At 37.4% G+C, this 18,724-nt stretch overlaps 1 protein-coding gene across 3 annotated transcripts in view; it reads right to left on the bottom strand.

Moving 5' to 3' along the window:
- The window catches only part of EPSTI1 (epithelial stromal interaction 1), a 127,204-nt gene that overhangs the window by 53,232 nt on the left and 55,248 nt on the right, over positions 1–18,724 (bottom strand). For all 3 annotated transcript variants that reach the window (XM_037060129.1, XM_037060147.1, XM_037060138.1), the window contains exon 7: positions 1,734–1,827. In XM_037060129.1, the coding sequence (XP_036916024.1) occupies positions 1,734–1,827 (94 nt within the window). The remainder of the gene's footprint in view (positions 1–1,733; positions 1,828–18,724) is intronic.

The raw sequence follows: 18,724 nt of genomic DNA, 5'->3' as shown, positions 1-18,724 counted from the left end.
AATCCTGCTTCATATTTTCTATTAATAGTGCTGAGGACCATGTGGCTAATGCACTATCAGTCCACAAAACATGCAGCTATGGGAGACATTATTAATGCTTTCCATGACAGTATTAAAGTTCAGGATGATCTTGTTAAGTGGAAGAATTGAGCTAAAATCAACAGAACAAGCATGCACAGTTCCACCAGGTGTTTCAAACCATAGGGGTCAAGAAGCTCTCAGCAGAAAGCAAGACCATCCTGGCAGCCAAGCTCCCAGTTGGTAAGGCTATCCAACTCCTGTTTTCCCTCCCCTCTCTCACTGCCACAGGGTACCTGGACAGATGCAAAGACTGTTCCTACACATGATTTAACTCTACTACCTATAACTTGCCTTTCCTCCAGAGCCCTGCAACAAGGGGAGAGAAATGATGAATTTGACATGACTTGAGGAGCCCACATAGCAAATGTAGACTTGAAACTATCACATTAGCAGCAGGAGAAAATGATCTTTTTCCATAAAGTGTCATAATATCTTCTTGACATTTTAAAAATGTGATCACTAATGAGAAAGGGGGTGTGTGGGAGAAGATGAAGATCAGATTTCTCTACCAACTTATTTTTTTTAGCTCTCCAACTCCTGAAAACACAGACATTTTATAACTCAAACCCATATTTTCTTTGAGGTACAACCATTCGCTAGACTCATCCTTAATCACACTTATTTTGTTGTGCCCCATTAGCTAGTTAATAACCAAGCCCTGCCAATATCACCTGTCAGCAGTTCTCTAACCTGCACTCTCATCTTCATCCTCTCACCCACCACCCTACTTAAAGTCTTCACCTTTCCTCACCTAGGCTAATGCAGAAGGGTCTTAGAGGCCCCTCTGCCTCCTACATTCTTTTGGATCCATCCTTTACATGATTCCCAGTGTGATCCAGCTAAAGTACAAATCTAACCTTGGACCTTCCCTATTTAAAGCTTTCCATTACCTTCAGTCTTCACAGAATGAGGTCCAAGTTCTCCAAGACGATGCACAGATTTCTACAGTGGTGTTCCACCAGGAGTACCACCAGCTTCCTGTGTGAGGCATTTCTGGATGTCTCACTGTCTGTGGGGTGCTACTAGCATTTTGTCCCCGAGAATCAGGAATGCTAAACATCCTGCAGTAGTATCAAAGAGAGCCCACTGAGGAACTGTCCTCATAGTTCTTACCTACCTCTCCAGCCATCTATACTGCAGGTCTTCCAGAGCTGCATTCCTGTAGACTGCACCTACACTAAACTCCTAATACAAGCCATGCTTTTCTTTGACATTATACTTTGACAAAAGCGAGAAGCTTTTCTTGCTTCTGTGTCTTAATTTAATTTGACACCTAGAATGACTCTCTTCACTTTATTGACTCATTTTAAACTTCAGCTTTCCAATTACTATATGCTCTATACTCACTGTATTGTTGTATAACTATGGTTTTCTCCTTCACTTGACTAGGGTCCTTACAGGCATGGTGGATAGACGCTGAGATCAAAGGCTTTACTAAGGCCAATGTTTTCTTTCATCCAAGTGTCCATAATACAGGTGACAGGTACAAACATTATTGTATGGCTGAAGCAGCAATTAAAGTTTCAGGTTAGGACATCTGTCTTTAGTTGCAATATTCTATGTTGTATAGGTCACTCCGTGCACTTACTCTTCATTTACTGAACACCTCTTTTAAAAAATGCCAGACATTCCTTGTGTGGCATTCCACTTACCCAAGGTGAAGATTGTGGGTTATGATGAGCAATTTGACAGATACTTCTGTTTGGCAACTCTGTCTCCAGTCTGCTCAAGAACTCAGCAGTTTTGCTAGCAGAAACAAAAATAAGTGTTAGTGCCTTCATAAAAATAGAAATATCATTATTTAGTGTGCCTTTGGATACTAGCCTAGGCTTGTATTCCGTGATGCCTAAAAAATGCCTTAGGTAAAACAAAAGGTCAGTTTCAGTGGAATAGAAAATAAAAACAAAATGCTATTACAAAATTGCATTCTTAAAGAACATTAGTTTGAGAAATATAAGTCTAGGTTTATAGAATTTAAACCTATTCTTTCATTTTTCTACTTCATATACTTTGACATGGAAATAGATACTATTTCATATTTTACAGTATAGGGCTTTAATTTCATAATTGAACATTTAATGCTTGACACCCAGACTTCATTATAGTGAAATGTTAATTCCCACAATGTCTCATTCCACACTGGTTTTTCATTAGACCCTTCACCTTCTTTCTCCTGGTCATCTCCTTTCCTTCACAGACTCCTTTCAGCATACACAGACCCTCTAATCCAGTAACTCTTAGCCATTTATGGATCATGGATCCCTTGGGGATTTAAATTTTTTTTAATTTAATTATGTTCAAGTAGTTTTCTGTCCCCCACTCCCATCCCAGCCCCCGCCCTGTGCTCCCCACCTCCCTCCCATTTCCACCCCCCTTAGTTGTTCTCCTCTTTGGGATTTTGAAAGTAGGAATTAACCATCTGTTTCCACATACATACACACTTGCATTTGATTTGTAAGAAGTGCTGTAATTCTGATCTGCATTTTTGACATAAAAGATTGGCCTAGACCTGTCCTCAGAGTTAAGAGGTTCTTTGTTTATCCCTTAAAAATATAAAACATCACCCCAATTTGCCTCTTAGGTATGTGAAGCATAGAACACTGAGATTGTTTCCTGGCCCTTACTTTTGTAATTGCCCCATTCTACCTACTATTGATTTATGTATATTCCTTTGTCCTTCTCCTCATGTAATGTGTAGGATTTGTTACCCCTCTATTTCTCATTCACAACAAAACACCTCATTCATTTTGCACCATCTGCTTCCTTCCTTGTATCTTTCTGCTTCACCCTAATATTTCAGGTGTAATACTAAGAACCAATTCATCAGAACTTAGGTCATGAGCCTCAAAGGAAACACAAATAGCCTGGCCAAAATAAATGCTATTCAGTGGGGTGAAAATCAAAACAAGGAATTAGAAAATAAACAGAGATGCCAACATCACTTCAAATAGTTACTTAAGTAGAACATGCATTTGAACAAGCTCAGAAGCTTGAGCTGGGAAAGGAAGAGCTAAAAGTTCAATGATGTACATAACCCTGAGAAACATAAAGCTTTAGTAGTTGAGACAAACAGCCTTTCTATTTGTCTAGAATTTCTTATCTTGCCAAGAATAGACAAGGAGACTAATGAAGTCTCAGAGTCTGGAAGCTGCCCCAGTGTCTGGGACTTTATGAAGTCATCAGTCAACAGTAAAAAGAGAAGAGAGTTGCCAGGAGTTTGGATGAGATTTCTGAATATCTTTAGCTGAGAGCAAAGCATAGGAGAAAGTACTGAAAAAAAAAAAAACACACTGTGACAAACAAGGAAAGAAGTTCGGACTAAGTTGACTGGCAGCCCTGCATTGTGTTCTGATGGTTGCTTCTTACTTGCCAATTCCAACATGAAGATGGCTGGATAACTAACCACCAGCATGGACTTTCTGCCAATGTCATTGCCCTGCTCATGCCACAAGATTAAATCCTAATGACAGGGCCACAGAACTGTCACAGAAATGTGAGTAGGAGCCAATGGAGAAAGTGGATTACTCCAAAATGATTAACTATACAAACAAGATAAGTTCTAAGTAACCAAGCTAACAGGTATTTTTCTACAATTAGTACAGTGTCACATGGTTGAGTCAACCAACAGAATATGAAAGGAAGTGATGTACACCTCCACTTCCAGGACTAACTAATTATAAACTTCCTATGCATGCACCTCCATATATTGTTTTTCTTCTGGTTACCTGAAAAACAGACAACACCAGCACAAAGTTGAAAGTCATATATTAAAGATGGAAAGGCCTGTATTAGTTGTGCTGCCTGAATATGAGTGGAGGGGGCCTCCTCTCCAACCTGTTCATTCATGTCTTGAATGAACAGGAAAAAATATAGTAACCGAGCAATTACATATTTTGAGATATTTATACAGGAACTACTTTACTCAAATAATACAACATAAAGTAATATTCACAGGAGGATAATTTCTCAACTTAGGTGAGCAATTCCAAAAGTATATAAAGAAGCTGAGATTTGTTAAGGAATAATAGAAAAAAGAATTTCAAGACACAGAAGGGATAAAAGAAAATTTACAGAGATAGCAAGCATAAAAGGGAACATAGAAACCATAAAAATAATCTCAGAAATAAAGAATGCATACTTGTATGAACCATACAGATGAGATGAACTATAACAACATCCACATCATGGGGATACCAGAAGGAGAAGAGAGTAAGTAAGGGATTGAGAATATATTTGAAGAAAAAAAGACCAAAAACTTCCTTAACCTGGTGAAGAAAAAAGACATACAAGTCCAAGAAGCTCAGAGAATCCAAAAAAAGGACCAAACTCACACCAAGACACATCATAATTAAAATGGCAAAGACTAAATACATGGATATAATCTTAAAAGCTCAAGAGAAAAGCAATTACTTACCTACAAAGGAACTCCCATTAGACTGTCATATGATTACTTAACAGAAATATTTTAGGCCAGAAGAGATTGGCATGAAATATCAAAATGATGAAAAGCAAAGACCTACAACTAAGGCTACTTAAACAAGCAAGGCTAACATTAAAATTGTAAGAGAAATACAGAGCTTCCCAGACAAGAAAGTCTGTTAACACCAAATCAATATTGCAAAAATGTTAAAGAGTTTGTTTTTAGAAGAAGAAGAAGGAGGAGGAGGAGGAGGAGAAGAAAAAGGAAAAGAGGAAAATGGTTTAAAAATAAAATGACAATAAATATGTATCTCTACCAATAATCAATTTAAATGTAAATGACCTAAACTCTACAATAAAAAGATGTGGGGTAGCTGAAAGGATAAGAAAACAAGACCAATATATATGTTGTCTTCTGCTAATAACAATCTCAAATCAAAAGATACACACAGGTCCTGGCTGGTGTAGCTCAGTATATTGAGCACAGACCTATGAACCAAAGGATTGCAGGTTTGATTCCCAGTCAGGGCACATGCCTGGGTTGTGGGCCAGGTCTCCAATAGGGGGTGCATGAGAGGCAACCACACATTGATGTTTCTCTCCCTTTCTCCTTCCCTTCCTCTCTCTCTAAAAATAAATAAATAAAAATAATTTTTTAAAGATTCACACAGACTAAAAGTAAGTGGGTGGAAGGACCCAAGATGTGAAGGAATAAGTGAAAGCTACACAAACTTCCTGCTGAGACCAAACTAGAATTACAATCAGACTGATCAGGAAAAAAGAGAAAGGACTCAAATAAAGTCAAAAATGAAAGAGGAGAAATAAAAACTGACACCAAAGAAATACAAAGGATTGTAAGAAAATATTATTAATAACTATATACCAGCCAACTGTGCAACCTGGAAAAATGGATAAATTCCTAGAAATATGAACATCCAAATCTAAATCAGAAAGAATCAGAGAATTTGAATAGACATATGACACCTAGTGAAATTGAAGCAGTAATAAAAAAATTCCCAACAAACCAAAGTCCTGGATTGGATGGCTTCATAGGTGAATTCTAGCACACATCCTGAGTACACTTCTCCTCAAGCTATTCCAAAAAATTCAAGAGGAGGGAAAGCTTCTAAACTCATTTTATGAGGCCAGCATTATCCTAATTCCAAAACCAGATAAAGGCACTACAGAAAAAGAAAATGGCAGGGCAATATCCCTGGTGAACATGGATGCTAAAGTCCTCAACAAAATATTAAACTGAATACAGCAATCATCAAAAAGATCATATACCACAGTCAAGTGGATTCATCCAAGGAATGCAAATTTGGTACAAATTCCATTTGCAAATCATTAAATGTGATTCACCACATAAACAAAATGAAGGATGAACACCACATGATCATACCAAGAGATGCGGAAAAAGCATGTAATAAAATCCACTACCATTTATGATAAAAACTCTCAACAAACTGGGAATAGATGAAGCATACCTAAACATAATGAAGGCCATATATGACTAACCTACTGCAAGCACTATACTCAATGGGCAAAAACTACAATTGCTCCCCATAAGATCTGACACAAGACAGGGATGTCTACTTTCACCTCTCTTATTCAGCACAGTACTGGAAGTCCTAGCCACAGCGCTCAGACATGAAGAAGACATACAAGGCATACAAATTGGAAAGAGAGAAGTAAAGGTGTCTTTATGTGCAGACGACATATTACTGTACATAGAGAACCCCCAAAATTCTACCAGAAACCACTAGAGCTGATAAATGAATTCAAGAAAGTAGCAAGATATAAAATTAACATCCAGAAGCCAGTTGCATCTTTTATGTCAATAATAAACTAAAAGAAAGAGAAATTAAGAAAACAATTTCATTCACAATTGCTTCAAAAAGAATAAAATACCTAGAAAGAAATGTAACCAGGGATGGGAAACACCTGTGCTCAGAAAATTATAAGACACTGAAGAAAGAAACAGAAGAAAATACAAATCAGTGGAAGCACATATTGTGTTCATGGATAGGAAAAATTTATATCATCAAAATCCCATGCTACCCAAAGCAATCTATAGATTCAGTGCAATTCCTATCAAGATTCAAATGACATATTTCACAGACCTAAAACAAACATTTCAAAAATTTATATAGAACCATAAAGTGCTCCACATAGCAGCAGCAATCCTGAGATAGAAAAATAAAGTTGGAAGAATCATGATACCTAATAACAAAACTATTCTATAAGGCCACAGTCATCAAAACAGCATGGTAGAGGCATAAAAATGGATACATTAATGGAACAGAATAGAGAGCCTAGAAATAACCCTATACCTTTATAGTCATTAATATTTGACCAAGGAAACAAACTCATATTATGAGCTAATGATAGTTTATTCAATAAATGGTATTGGGGAAATTGGATTGGTACATGCAGAAAAATGAAACTGGACCACCTCCTTGTGTCACACATAAAGATAAATTCAAAATAGATTAAAGACTTAAATGTTGGACCCAAAACCATTAAAATCCTAGAAAACATAGGTAGTACAATCTCAGACATTGCTCATAGCAATGTATTTTCTGATATATCTCTTGGGGTAAGGAAAACAAAAGGAAATATAAACAAATAAGACCACATCGAATGGAAAATTTTTGCACGGCAAAGGAAGCTATTAACAAAATATAAAAAACACTGAATGGGAGAACATATTCACCAATGATACATCTAATAAAGTGTTAATATCCAAAACTTATAAAGAACTTATATAAGTCAACGCCAAAAAATTAAAACAAATTAACAACACCAAATCAAAAATGGGCAAAGGACCTGAATAGGCACTGCCCCAAAGAGGACATGCAGATAGCTTATACATATATGAAAAGATGCTCAACATCACTAATCATCAGAGAAATGCAAATTAAAATCACAATAGGATATCACCTCACACTGGTCAGAATGGCGGTCATCAATAAATCAACAAACAAGTGCTGATGGGGATGTGGAGAAAGGGGAACCTTAGTGCACTGTTGTGGGGATGCAGAGTGGTGCAGCCACTGTGGAAAGCAGTGTGGAGTTGTATCAAAAATTTTTAAATGGAGCTGCTTTGTGACCCAGCAATTCCATTTCTTGGAATTTATACAAAGAAACCTGAAACAGTAATTTGAAAGAATATAAGCACCCCTATGTTCAGTGCAGTATTATTAAAATTGCTAAGATTTGGAAGCAGCCCAAGTGTCTATCAGTAGACAAGATTACTATGGTACATTTATACCATGGAATACTACTTGGCCATAAAAAAGGGAAAATGTTACCCTTTGTAACATATGGATGGACCTGGAGAACATTATGCTAAGTAAAATAATCCAGTCAGAGAAAGACAAATACCATATGCTTTCATTCATATATAGAATCGAATGAAATGAACTAACAAGCAAAATAGAGACAGACTCATAGAGAGCAGGCTGATGGCTTGGGGTAGGGGTGGTTAGGGGGTAAAGGTATAGAGCAGAAAAGTAAGACTCATGAACACAAACAACAGTGTGATGATTGATGGTGGAGGGGTGTGGGTTGATTTGGAAGAGTGTATAAAGTGGGTTAATGGTAATGAAAAAATACAGTAAACTATGACTTACCAAAAAACAAGAATTTATCTATGAATCTTTGCTGCTTCAGAACCTTAGTGGGGAGAGGGAAAGGTGGTAAAGGGAGGAGCCTATTCATCCTTGAGCTGTCCTTATGTCAGATCTGGGAGCTGGCATGAAACACATGTATAAAGTATATCCCATTGCCACAAATTTCATTAATCCCCATTAATAATAATATTAATCTTGTTTAGTTTCTGAACCGGTAGAAACTAGACAAGAAACTAGGTGGTAGTTTGAGAAAAGAAGATACATTATGAGAAAGTCAAGGAAGAAAAGGAATGCGGCTTGTTATATTTAATATCATGACATATTTAAAATCTGTTAATGGAGATTCAGCAATAAAAAAAAAATTTGACCTTTTTGAAAGGACAAAATACGTAGAGATGGCCACAGATAATTAAACATGTGCCTGTTGGCTCATTTCAAGAGCACAGAATTGCAAAAGACAATTCCTATAAGACTCTTTTTAGTTAGAAAAGAACACTAGGGTTTTAGTATTCAAGAAAATATAAAAAATCAACCTAGATGTTTAGGAGCTTATGAGTCAGGCATTTGCCACTCATTATACTTCGGGGCTAAGCACCTTTCTCTACCTGGTTACCCACGTCTGCCAACTTTGCACTATGACAGGGCACATGAACACATTCTAATAAAAATGTTAAACTACAGAATTTAAAGTTAAACAGTCATAATTAGAAAGGTGCCCTCACTGAAAAAAAAAAAACCCAGTTACCAACCCTGGTACTCTTTGTCTTGTTGGGAGTACATGGGACAGGTCTACCTTCTCTCATCTCCAATGACTCATATGTCTGCAGGGTGCAGACAGGTAATTTCAATGAGTGAAGTGGGCCTTGGAGTGAGGGCACAGGAGCTCAGACTCAGGGATAAATGACAACTGCCACTCAGGTCAGTGCTCAAGAGGCCAGAGAGTGTAGAGAGAGGTTGACAAACTAGAGTATAATCTTATTTATAAAAAGGTCATCTGCTACTCAGCTCCAGGGCATCACTGCCAGATGTCTTAGTTTTTATAGGTATAATAAAAATGCTAACAATTTTAATGTGAAATACGTTGGCAATGGATTCAAAAATATTTGAAACACTGGCCCGACACTGTGCTAACCAGAAGAAAAAAAAAGGAACAACAACAACAATCCCCGCAAAATCTCTGCAAGTCAAATGTGGCCCCAAAGGCTACCTGATTGTGACCAGGTAGTTTCATTTCAGCATGTCCATATTTGTGTATTTCTTAATTATATGCAGCAGATGTAATGCCTGCTTGAGTGTGGTTGGTGGGGTAATAACATGGGTATAATAACTTGTAATTTTAATTTGAACATTTCACCTCAAATGTCATTTGGTGTGCTTGAGTATAATATTATTATGTTACAGAATTACATGCTTATGATTTTATAATAAAGATGTTGTAATAAAAAGGGATGTTATTTGTGCCATATTATATTCATAATAAAAAAGGAAAAAACAAGTAAGGTTGATTTCTAGTATTGAAGAGGGAGTTCAGAAACAGTTGCTACACTGGTTTATGTGTATCAGCCAACATCAAGAGAAAGAAGGTATATCATTTCATGTTTATGTTAAACATTAAAGTGTATCATTTGATTCATAAATGATATACTTAGTCTGTAACTGTAAGTATATATTTGTGTTACTACATGACAAAGAAATGTTGAGACACTAAGATGAAAAGATAATCTACAAAAATATTCATAACATTCATAACCAAAGAAAAATAATAAAAGGATTAATGTGACTATGTATAAAGATGTAATAAATCAATTATAAAAAGGCAACCCAATAGAAAAGTGGGCAACAGGTAGAATCCTACTTCACAGAGGAAGAAGCCCAATTATTAGTAACAATAAAAACAACAAAATAGCCCAGGAGTTACATAGTGCTTATTATGTCTCAGGCCGTTTTGTAATCACATTATATATATTAGCTTCATGACAACTTTGTGAAGGCAGTATTACAATGCTCAAAATCATACAGTTCAGCTGTAAATTAAATGTCAAAGCCAAGATCAGACCGACGCAGCCTGGCTCCCAAGTCACGGTTTCAGTCACTATACTTGACTGTTTCTCCTGAGCAATAACCATGTGAGAAGATGTTCAATCTCACTAATAATTGTGGTGATTACCAAGGAAAGGCTTGGCATATGCTATTGTGGGTTCTATAGAACAATAATAATTTCCAAAATGCCAGTAGGAAGGCCTTTGGGGGCTGTCACCATGAGAATCATTGTGGTACTTCTTAGAAATTACTGCATCTGGAGTAGTATCTGGGAATCTGTTTCTGAAATGTGCCCCTGCTGATCTTGAGAACTACTGTGGTAGTACGCATGGGTATTTAATATACATGAGTACCTCATGTCCACATTATTCTGACTTAACAATACTTTTTATTATACAACTTATCTTGAAACAAAACCTGTGTGGCTTAAGAATCTTCATGTAAGTACTATCTAATAATACATTCTTCCTATATTCCACATAACTTCACAAACCTGAACTTAGCCACTGTGAGGTTTAGGTGAGCAAGTTACCCTTCTTACATTCACACATGCATTCATGCAGGCAACAAATATTTCCTCCAACTCTGCTTTGTGCTTAAAAATATGTGTTATAGAATAATCTAAACAGGTACTACTTTGCCTGAGTCAGTTTCACATAACTGGAAGTGAGCAAAAGACTTTCGCACACCTCTAACAATACACAGAGCCCATTTAAGTAGCAAGGTGAAAAAAGATGTACTGGAATAGATATACAAGCTCCATTTGAAAGATCTCAGAATGAGACGTATGAAACTAAGCATGGGTGCAAGGTACTAACACCAGGAGCAATAAACTGTGTACTTGATCACAGTAAGCAAACTACCCCCTGTACTTTAAATAATTCTTTCCCCAAGTTAACTGGTCTTTAATGTTTTAGTTTTTAATTACAAAAGTAGTATATAAATATGAGTCATAAAATTAGAATAGAAAATAGAAAAATATGAAGTGTAAAAGTAAAAGTCCTGCTTAACATCCCTTTCAACCTTACTTCTTTCTCCAGAGGAGAGTCACCATGACTTGACAGGTATGTATTCTCCCAGTATCCTTATTAATTGACAGATATCTACCTAGAATGATGAACATTGGTTTACTTTGGATTGAGGGCAGAAATAATTAAGGCAAGGTAGAGACTGCCAGCTGTTCTCCAAAACATGTTTTCCATTTTCCTGGACACATAGCTAGACTACATTTCCCAGTTCTCTCACAATTATATGTGGCTGCCTATCTAAATTCTGGTAAATGGAATTTAAGCAAAAGTATGAGCCAATACTGAAGTGACACACATCAGTGACTTCTCATATGACTCATAATGCTCTTTCCTCTTTCTGTCTGATGGAAGCACATAACGTGAGCTTGGAAGTCACTTACTAACCATGGTAAATCCACACTTTGAGTTGCTTACCACCTGTGGAGGAGAGAAAGCCAGCCTGCTAGCTCAAACAGTACTCTTGGATCATCTTACAAGAATAATATAAACTTCTCACTCTTCAAGTTACTTAAAATTTGATGTCTTTTTTTTTTAAACATAGCCTTTCCTACCCTAACCAATAGAGATTTTTTTTGTAACTGGAATACCATATTTTGTTCTGCAAAACTGCTTTTTTAATTTAACAATATCCTTGAGATTTTTCCATGTTACTCTAGAGCTACCTTATTCCTTTGGCAGTTGTATTGTATTCTATAATATGAATAAAAATAATATATTTAACTACTACTACTGATAGATAGTTATATTGATTCCAAAAAATTATCCTGGTGTATACAGGTCTCTCCAGAAGATATCCAGCCATGTAATATGGAAAACAGAGACATTTATTGAAGAAGAGAAAAGATACAAGAAACATTGTACATAGGACAATGACACCTCAGACCCCTTCAATGCAGACACCTTGGGACCTCATACAGTTCTTCCAATTGCCATCAGCTACCCCATCTTATTTTTCTGAATCTCATCTACAGTCTGAAATCTTTTCTCTTTCAAAGGTGATTTTAGTTTTGGGAAAAGCAAAAAGTCACAGGGCACCAAATCTGGGATATAGGGGGGCTGAGTTGCCCGGGTGATTTGATTTTTCACCAAGAAACTCTGCATGAGATGTGATACATGAGTACTCACTCATGGCATTGTCTTGATGAAGCTGCCAGTTACCAGTTGCCCATAACTGTGGACTTCTGAATCACCTGAACAGTTTCCACATAGGAATGTTCAAGCTTAATGCAAAATTTGATGCAGATTCATTGCTCTAATCATTCAGTTGTTTTTTACTGTGACTGTACACATGCTCAGTCTACTGCTCCACTGACTAGTACAGTGAAGTCATCATTGTTATGCAGGTGCATTCCAGTCCACTCTCTTTGGCTGCCAACTTACATCAGATGTGGCGCAAACCGTTCTTGATATACAAACAGTGGCTGGACTTTTTCTGGACAGACCTGGTACATCTTTGTGCACATGTATGAGTAAATTATATGTATGAGTAATTTTCTAGGATAGATATCTACATGTACAATTGTTTACATTTAAACTATGCATGACAATGCCAAGCTTCTCTATACAAATTTATATTCTTATAAAAAATTAACTATATGAGAATAAAGTTCACAGTTACAGCCTGCCTTCTCTGAGTATTAATCCCATCCTGTCTCATGTATTTCTGTTTATCTCATTCACCTCCAAGTGACCTACCTCCCCCATCATCAGTCACTCTCTCAATCTTGTACTACCTTGGACATTTGCTACTGGGTAGCCCACATACCTCATTGACCCTCTCATATTCTTCCATGGTGACAGCAACTCTTTTTTGTTGTTGTTCAAGTACAGTTGTCTCTATCCCCCCCAAATCCTCCCCAACCCCAGCCAGCAACCTCTTGATATAAGAGCCAACAATTCTGTATCATAACCTCATTTCAGAAAGTCTTCCTCAAATACAAAATCACTATTAGGCAAACACTAAGATAAAAATTGTGGGAGGCAAGATTCTATGAATGCTAAAATATGTGAGGAAAAGTTTGAAAATAAAAGGATATTAAAATAGTAATAATAATCTTAAAGTATTATCCCAATTACAAAGTACCAATTATAAGGGGAAAACCAATAACTTTACAGTACAGAGTACTTTAACCAAATAATCAAAGTTAACATCACCAGTAATAAGAATGTTAACATCATGTACCCTCTGAGATGATGCTTCTGAGTATTCTGAAAGTAAAAACTCAATTAAACCATGGGAACACATGAGACAAACCAAAATTTGAGGGACATTCTACAAAGTAACTAACCAGTAGTACCCACTGAAAGTGTCAAGGTCATGAAAGATAAAGGGAAAATGAGGCACTGACATATATTGGAGGAGACTAAAGAGGCATGACCACTAAATATATTATATGCTCCTGAACTGGATCCTATAATGGAGAAAGAGCCCTGGGGAGAGACTAGTGAAATTCTAATAAAGCCTGTAGTTTACAGTGTTTTCTCAATGATAATGTCCTGGTTTTTATAACTGTGCAATGGTTACATATGATACTAACACTAGTAGAAGCTAGGTGAAAAGTCTACTTCAAAACATTGGAAAACACTGTACTACTTAGTGACCTTTCTCTAAGCTGAATTTTTTTTTCACAAGAAAAAGAAAAAAATTCCCTTAGCTCTCTTGCATTACCCAAAACCATGACTTTATCTTGATGACAGTGCATTCCCCTGAGCTCTCTAAAAGAAGCTGTTTTATTTTTTGCACTACACATATTCCTCAGTCCCTAAGGGTGAAACAGACATCCTCTTTGCTCCCCATGCTACTTCCAGACCATTACTTGTCTCCTCACTACTTGCAAAAAATTGCCTGTTCCTATAGCATTCCTAGCCTCAGCATGTACCATCATCTTCCCTATTTACTATTGTCATCTTCCAACCCTCTGGTCAACCATCTCACACTTAAAAATCTTTCTCCCTATCTCAGTTATAGTCATCAACATGGATGTGGTCTATCTCCTCCCCACCTTCCAGATCAGGCTATTTCCTGATTGTCTCATTTCCAATAGCTCTTCACTTTGTCTGAGCCACACTCCTAGAGTCACACCATAGACTTCACTGTCATTTAAAAATGTCCTCCCTTGAATGCAGGCCTGTGAACCAAAGCATCACTGGTTTGATTCCCAGTCAGGGCACATGTCTGGGTTGCAGGCCATATCCTCAGTATGGGGTATACTAGAGGCAACCATAAATCGATATTTCACTCCCTTTCTCCCTCCCTTTTCCATCTCCCTAAAATAAATAAATAAAATCTTTTTTTTAAAATGTCCCCTCCTGCAAAATAGAAAATGATAAATCCTTCTCTTGGACAGAACTTTCTGTCATTCCATATTCTTTGCACAAACATCTCACTACAACAGTTTTCCAAGCCATCGTTTCCCTCTCTTTCTCAACATCAGCTCCCACCTTTCTTTACTCACTGTACAACTTAAATACCATGGTCCGTTCTCACAATCTTTCCCTTACAAATGTTTTCAATTCTCTTCCTTCTCTGTCTCTCTTAACCATAGTTTCATGGAAATGCTGAAACCAGATAAAAGTCAACCATACGTTTTCTCTGGGTTTGCACCACAGCAAGTGAATTAAACTTAGGGAAAATAACAGGACAGGTGTTTGGAATGGTAGGTATGAAGGAGAATGGAGAAGTAGTGGTATTAATTTTTTTCACATGAAATTCATGAACTCTATTTACCCAGTAATTCTAGTCCATTTCACTTATGAATTTTACTCAACATCTTATCTGTTCTACCCAACAACTTATTCACAGCTGACAATATCCTGATTCTTCAGTGAGAACAGAGATATCACATCTTTCATCTCCCTCCAAACCAAGCCTTCAAGTCTCCCTATTTATGCACTCAGTCTCTTTAAAATATATATAAAAAAGAGCATTTCCCCACTTATAATAGGATAAGTGCTCTATTTTTAATCATTAGCTAACCCATTGATCATATATGCTCAGGAACCTATTTACATGTATTTTTTCAAGGACTTTGTTGTTTCTGTCACTCCCATTCTACCCATTCTCCCCCACCTGTACTGAATTATTTCTATCAGTATCAGGAGTGCCAGCTTAAGAACACTCCCTTCTTGAACTGGGTTGGTAAACACACAGTACAACATACAGATGATGCATTCTACAGCTGTATTACCTGAAACCTATATAATTTTATTAACCAGTCTCACCCCAGTAAATTTAGTAAAAAGTAAACACACACACACATAACTCTCTCTTGACACCACAGTTCCATCCAGCTATTGGCTCATTTCATTGCTCACCTTCTCAGATTATTCAAGAGTGTTGATAAATGCCATCTCTGTTACCATATCTCCATTTACTCCTGAGTCTGTTGCAATCAGACTCCATACCCACCATTATGCCCAAATTATTCCTGACAGGATCATAAAGGAGTATATTAAAGCCACATCCACTGGTCCTCCTCTCATCTGACCTTTTAGCAACCTTGGAGAATTCACTAATCTCCTTTTGGAAACAAATCTTTCTTCACGTCTATGACACCACACACTTCATTTATTCTACCTCTCAGGTGCTCTTTCCTATCTATCGATAATCTAATTGATAAAGCTCATCTGCACTTCGTGGGCCTTCTCAAATTCACAACTTCTTATTTTTTAATTTTTAATATATTTTATTGATTATGCTATTACAGTTAACCTATTTTCCCTCATTTATTCTTCACCTTGCACACCCCCTCCCACCCACATTCCCCACCTTTAGTTCATGTCCATGGGTCATACATATAAGCTCTTTGGCTTCTCCATTTCCTATACTATTCTTAAATTTCCCTTGTCTATTTTCTACCTACCATTTATGCCACTTATTCCCTGAACCTTTTGCCCATTTCTCCCTCTCCCCCTCCCCTGCTGATAACCCTTCATGTGATCTCCATTTCTGTGATTCTGTTCCTGTTCTAGCTGTTTGCTTAGTTTGTTTTTGAATTTTAGGTCTGGTTGTCAATTGCTGTGAGTTTGTTGTAATTTTACTGGTCATATTTTTATCTTCTTTTTCTTAGGTAAGTCCTTTAATATTTCATATAATACAGGCTTGGTGGTGATAAATTCCTTTAACTTGACCTTATCTGGGAAGCACTTTTATCTGCCCTTCCATTTTAAACGATAGCTTTGCTGGATAGAGTAATCTTGAATGTAGATCCTTGCCTTTCATGATTTGGAGTACTTCTTTCCAGCTCCTTCTTGCCTGTAAGGTTTCTTTTGAGAAATCAGCTAATAGTCTAATGCACAGGTGGCAAACACAAGGCTTGAGGGCTGAATTCAGCGCTCCTTGTTTCTACCCAGAGGCAGTAATGAGCTCTTACTTAACAGTTAAGGAGTAGTTACGTTTACAGAATCCTAAAATTACATTTGTCCCTTTGAAAACAACTGCAAGACTGATGTGGCCCCCAGTGAAAATGATTTGACACCCCTGGTCTAATGGGAACTCCTTTGTAGGTAACTGTCTCCTTTTCTCTTGCTACTATTAAGATTCTCTCCTTATCTTTCACCTTGGGTAATGTAATTATGATGTGCCTTGGTGTGTGCTTCCTTGGGTCCAACTTCTTTAGGACTCTCAGTTTCCTGGACTTCCTGGAAGTTTCCTTGGCCAGATTCATTATTTTTTAAAATAAGTTTTCAATTTCTTGCTCTTCCTCTTCTCCTTCTGGCACCCCTATGATTCAGATGTTGAAACATTTAAAGTTGCCCTGGAGATTCCTAAGCCTCTCCTCATATTTTTTCAATTTTTGTTTCTTCGTTCTGTTCTGATTGTTTATTTCTTCCTTCTGCTTCAAATCATTTATATGAGTCCCAGTTTATTTCCCTTCACTCTTGGTTCCCTATATATTTTTCTTTATTTCTCTTTGCATATCCTTCACTTTTTCCTCTATTTTGGAACAATACTCAACCAATTCTTTGAGCATCCTCATTAACAGTGGCTTGAACTCTGCATCTGAGAGGTTGGCTATCTCTTCACCCCTTAGTTCTATTTTTGGAGTTTTGATCTGTTCTTTCATTTGGGCCATATTCCTTTGTCTCGATGCACCTGTTACATAGTATGGGGCAGAGCCTTAGGTATTCACCTGGGTGGGGCAACACTCATAGCTGCATTGTGGTGCTGTAGGTGGGGGATGGGTCAGAAAGGAAACAATGCCATTTGTTCGGCTCTTTGTTGGCTTTCAGTCACTTGTCCCACTACCCACATGAAAATTTGGCCCTTCTGGTGCTGATTCCTGAGTGGGTTCTTTTGTGAACATTTTAGGATCCTTTGGTTCTCTCCAATGAACTCTCCTGTGAGACTGGAGAGTTCATTTCTCCCACTGCCTCAACCCTCTCAGGTTTTTTCCATCAGAGGTTTTGAGGCTTTATTTCCCCATGCTGGACCCTAGGTTGTGCAATCTGTATCTCTCCCCAGTTTTTTCCCAGTTCACCCACTCACTCTGCCAGCTGCCGCCTTGCCTGCCCAGGTCCTCTAGCTGCTCACTTGCTTTGAGTCCTCTCTTTCCCTCCTACTGGTCTGGATGAATGTTTCTTCTTTAACTCCTTGGTTCTCAGAATTCCATACAGTTTGACTTTCTGTCATTCCTGGTTGTTTTTTGTTTTTAAGTTTGTTTTTGTCTTTTGGTTATGCAAGGAGACACAGTGTGCCTACCTATACCCCCATCTTGGCTGGAAGTCTCTGTTTTTCTTTTTCTATAAATACGTTTTAAATTTTTAAATTATAGCTGACATACAATATTATATTGGTTTTAATGTAATCAACACAGTGATTAGATGATTAGACAATTATATACCTTAGGAAGTGATGACCACCATTAGTGTAGTACCCTCCAGGCACCATACATAGCAATTACACTATTAGTGACTATGTTTCCTGTACTGCATTTTACATCCCCATGACTATTTTTTTTAAGATTTTATTTCTTTTATTTTGAGAGAAAGAGAAGGAGAAAGAGGCGGAGAGAAACACCAATGTTTGGTTGCTTCTCACATGCCACCACCTGGGGATGTGGCTCACAACCCAGGCATAATAAGAATTCCCCACTGGGAATCGAACCGGCAACCCTTTAGTTTGCAGGCTAGCACTCAATCCACTGAGCTATACCTGCCAGGGCCCCATGGCTATTTTTATAATTGGCAATTTGTACTTCTTAGTTCCTTTCACCAATTTTACCCATGCTCCCAATGCCCTCCCACCTGGCATCAATCAGTTTGTTTTCTCTATGAATTTATTTTTTGTTGTTGTTGCAGAACAGTTGTCTCCATTTTCCCACCAACACTTTTCCCCACCTCACCCACCCTCACCTCCCATCCTCAATCCTATCCCTTTTTGTCTTTTTCCATGGGTCCTTTACACATGTCCTTTGATGACTCTTCCTCTTCTTTCCCCCATTATCTCCCTTCTCCCTTCCCTCTGGTTACTGTTAATTTTTTCTTTATTTCAATGTCTCTGGTTATATTTTTCTTTCTTCT

This window comes from Sturnira hondurensis, unplaced genomic scaffold (assembly GCF_014824575.4).
Source record: "Sturnira hondurensis isolate 20B ecotype Veracruz unplaced genomic scaffold, ASM1482457v3 Scaffold0001074, whole genome shotgun sequence".
NCBI lineage: Eukaryota > Metazoa > Chordata > Mammalia > Chiroptera > Phyllostomidae > Sturnira > Sturnira hondurensis.
This window is presented reverse-complemented; position numbering and strand designations above follow the sequence as displayed.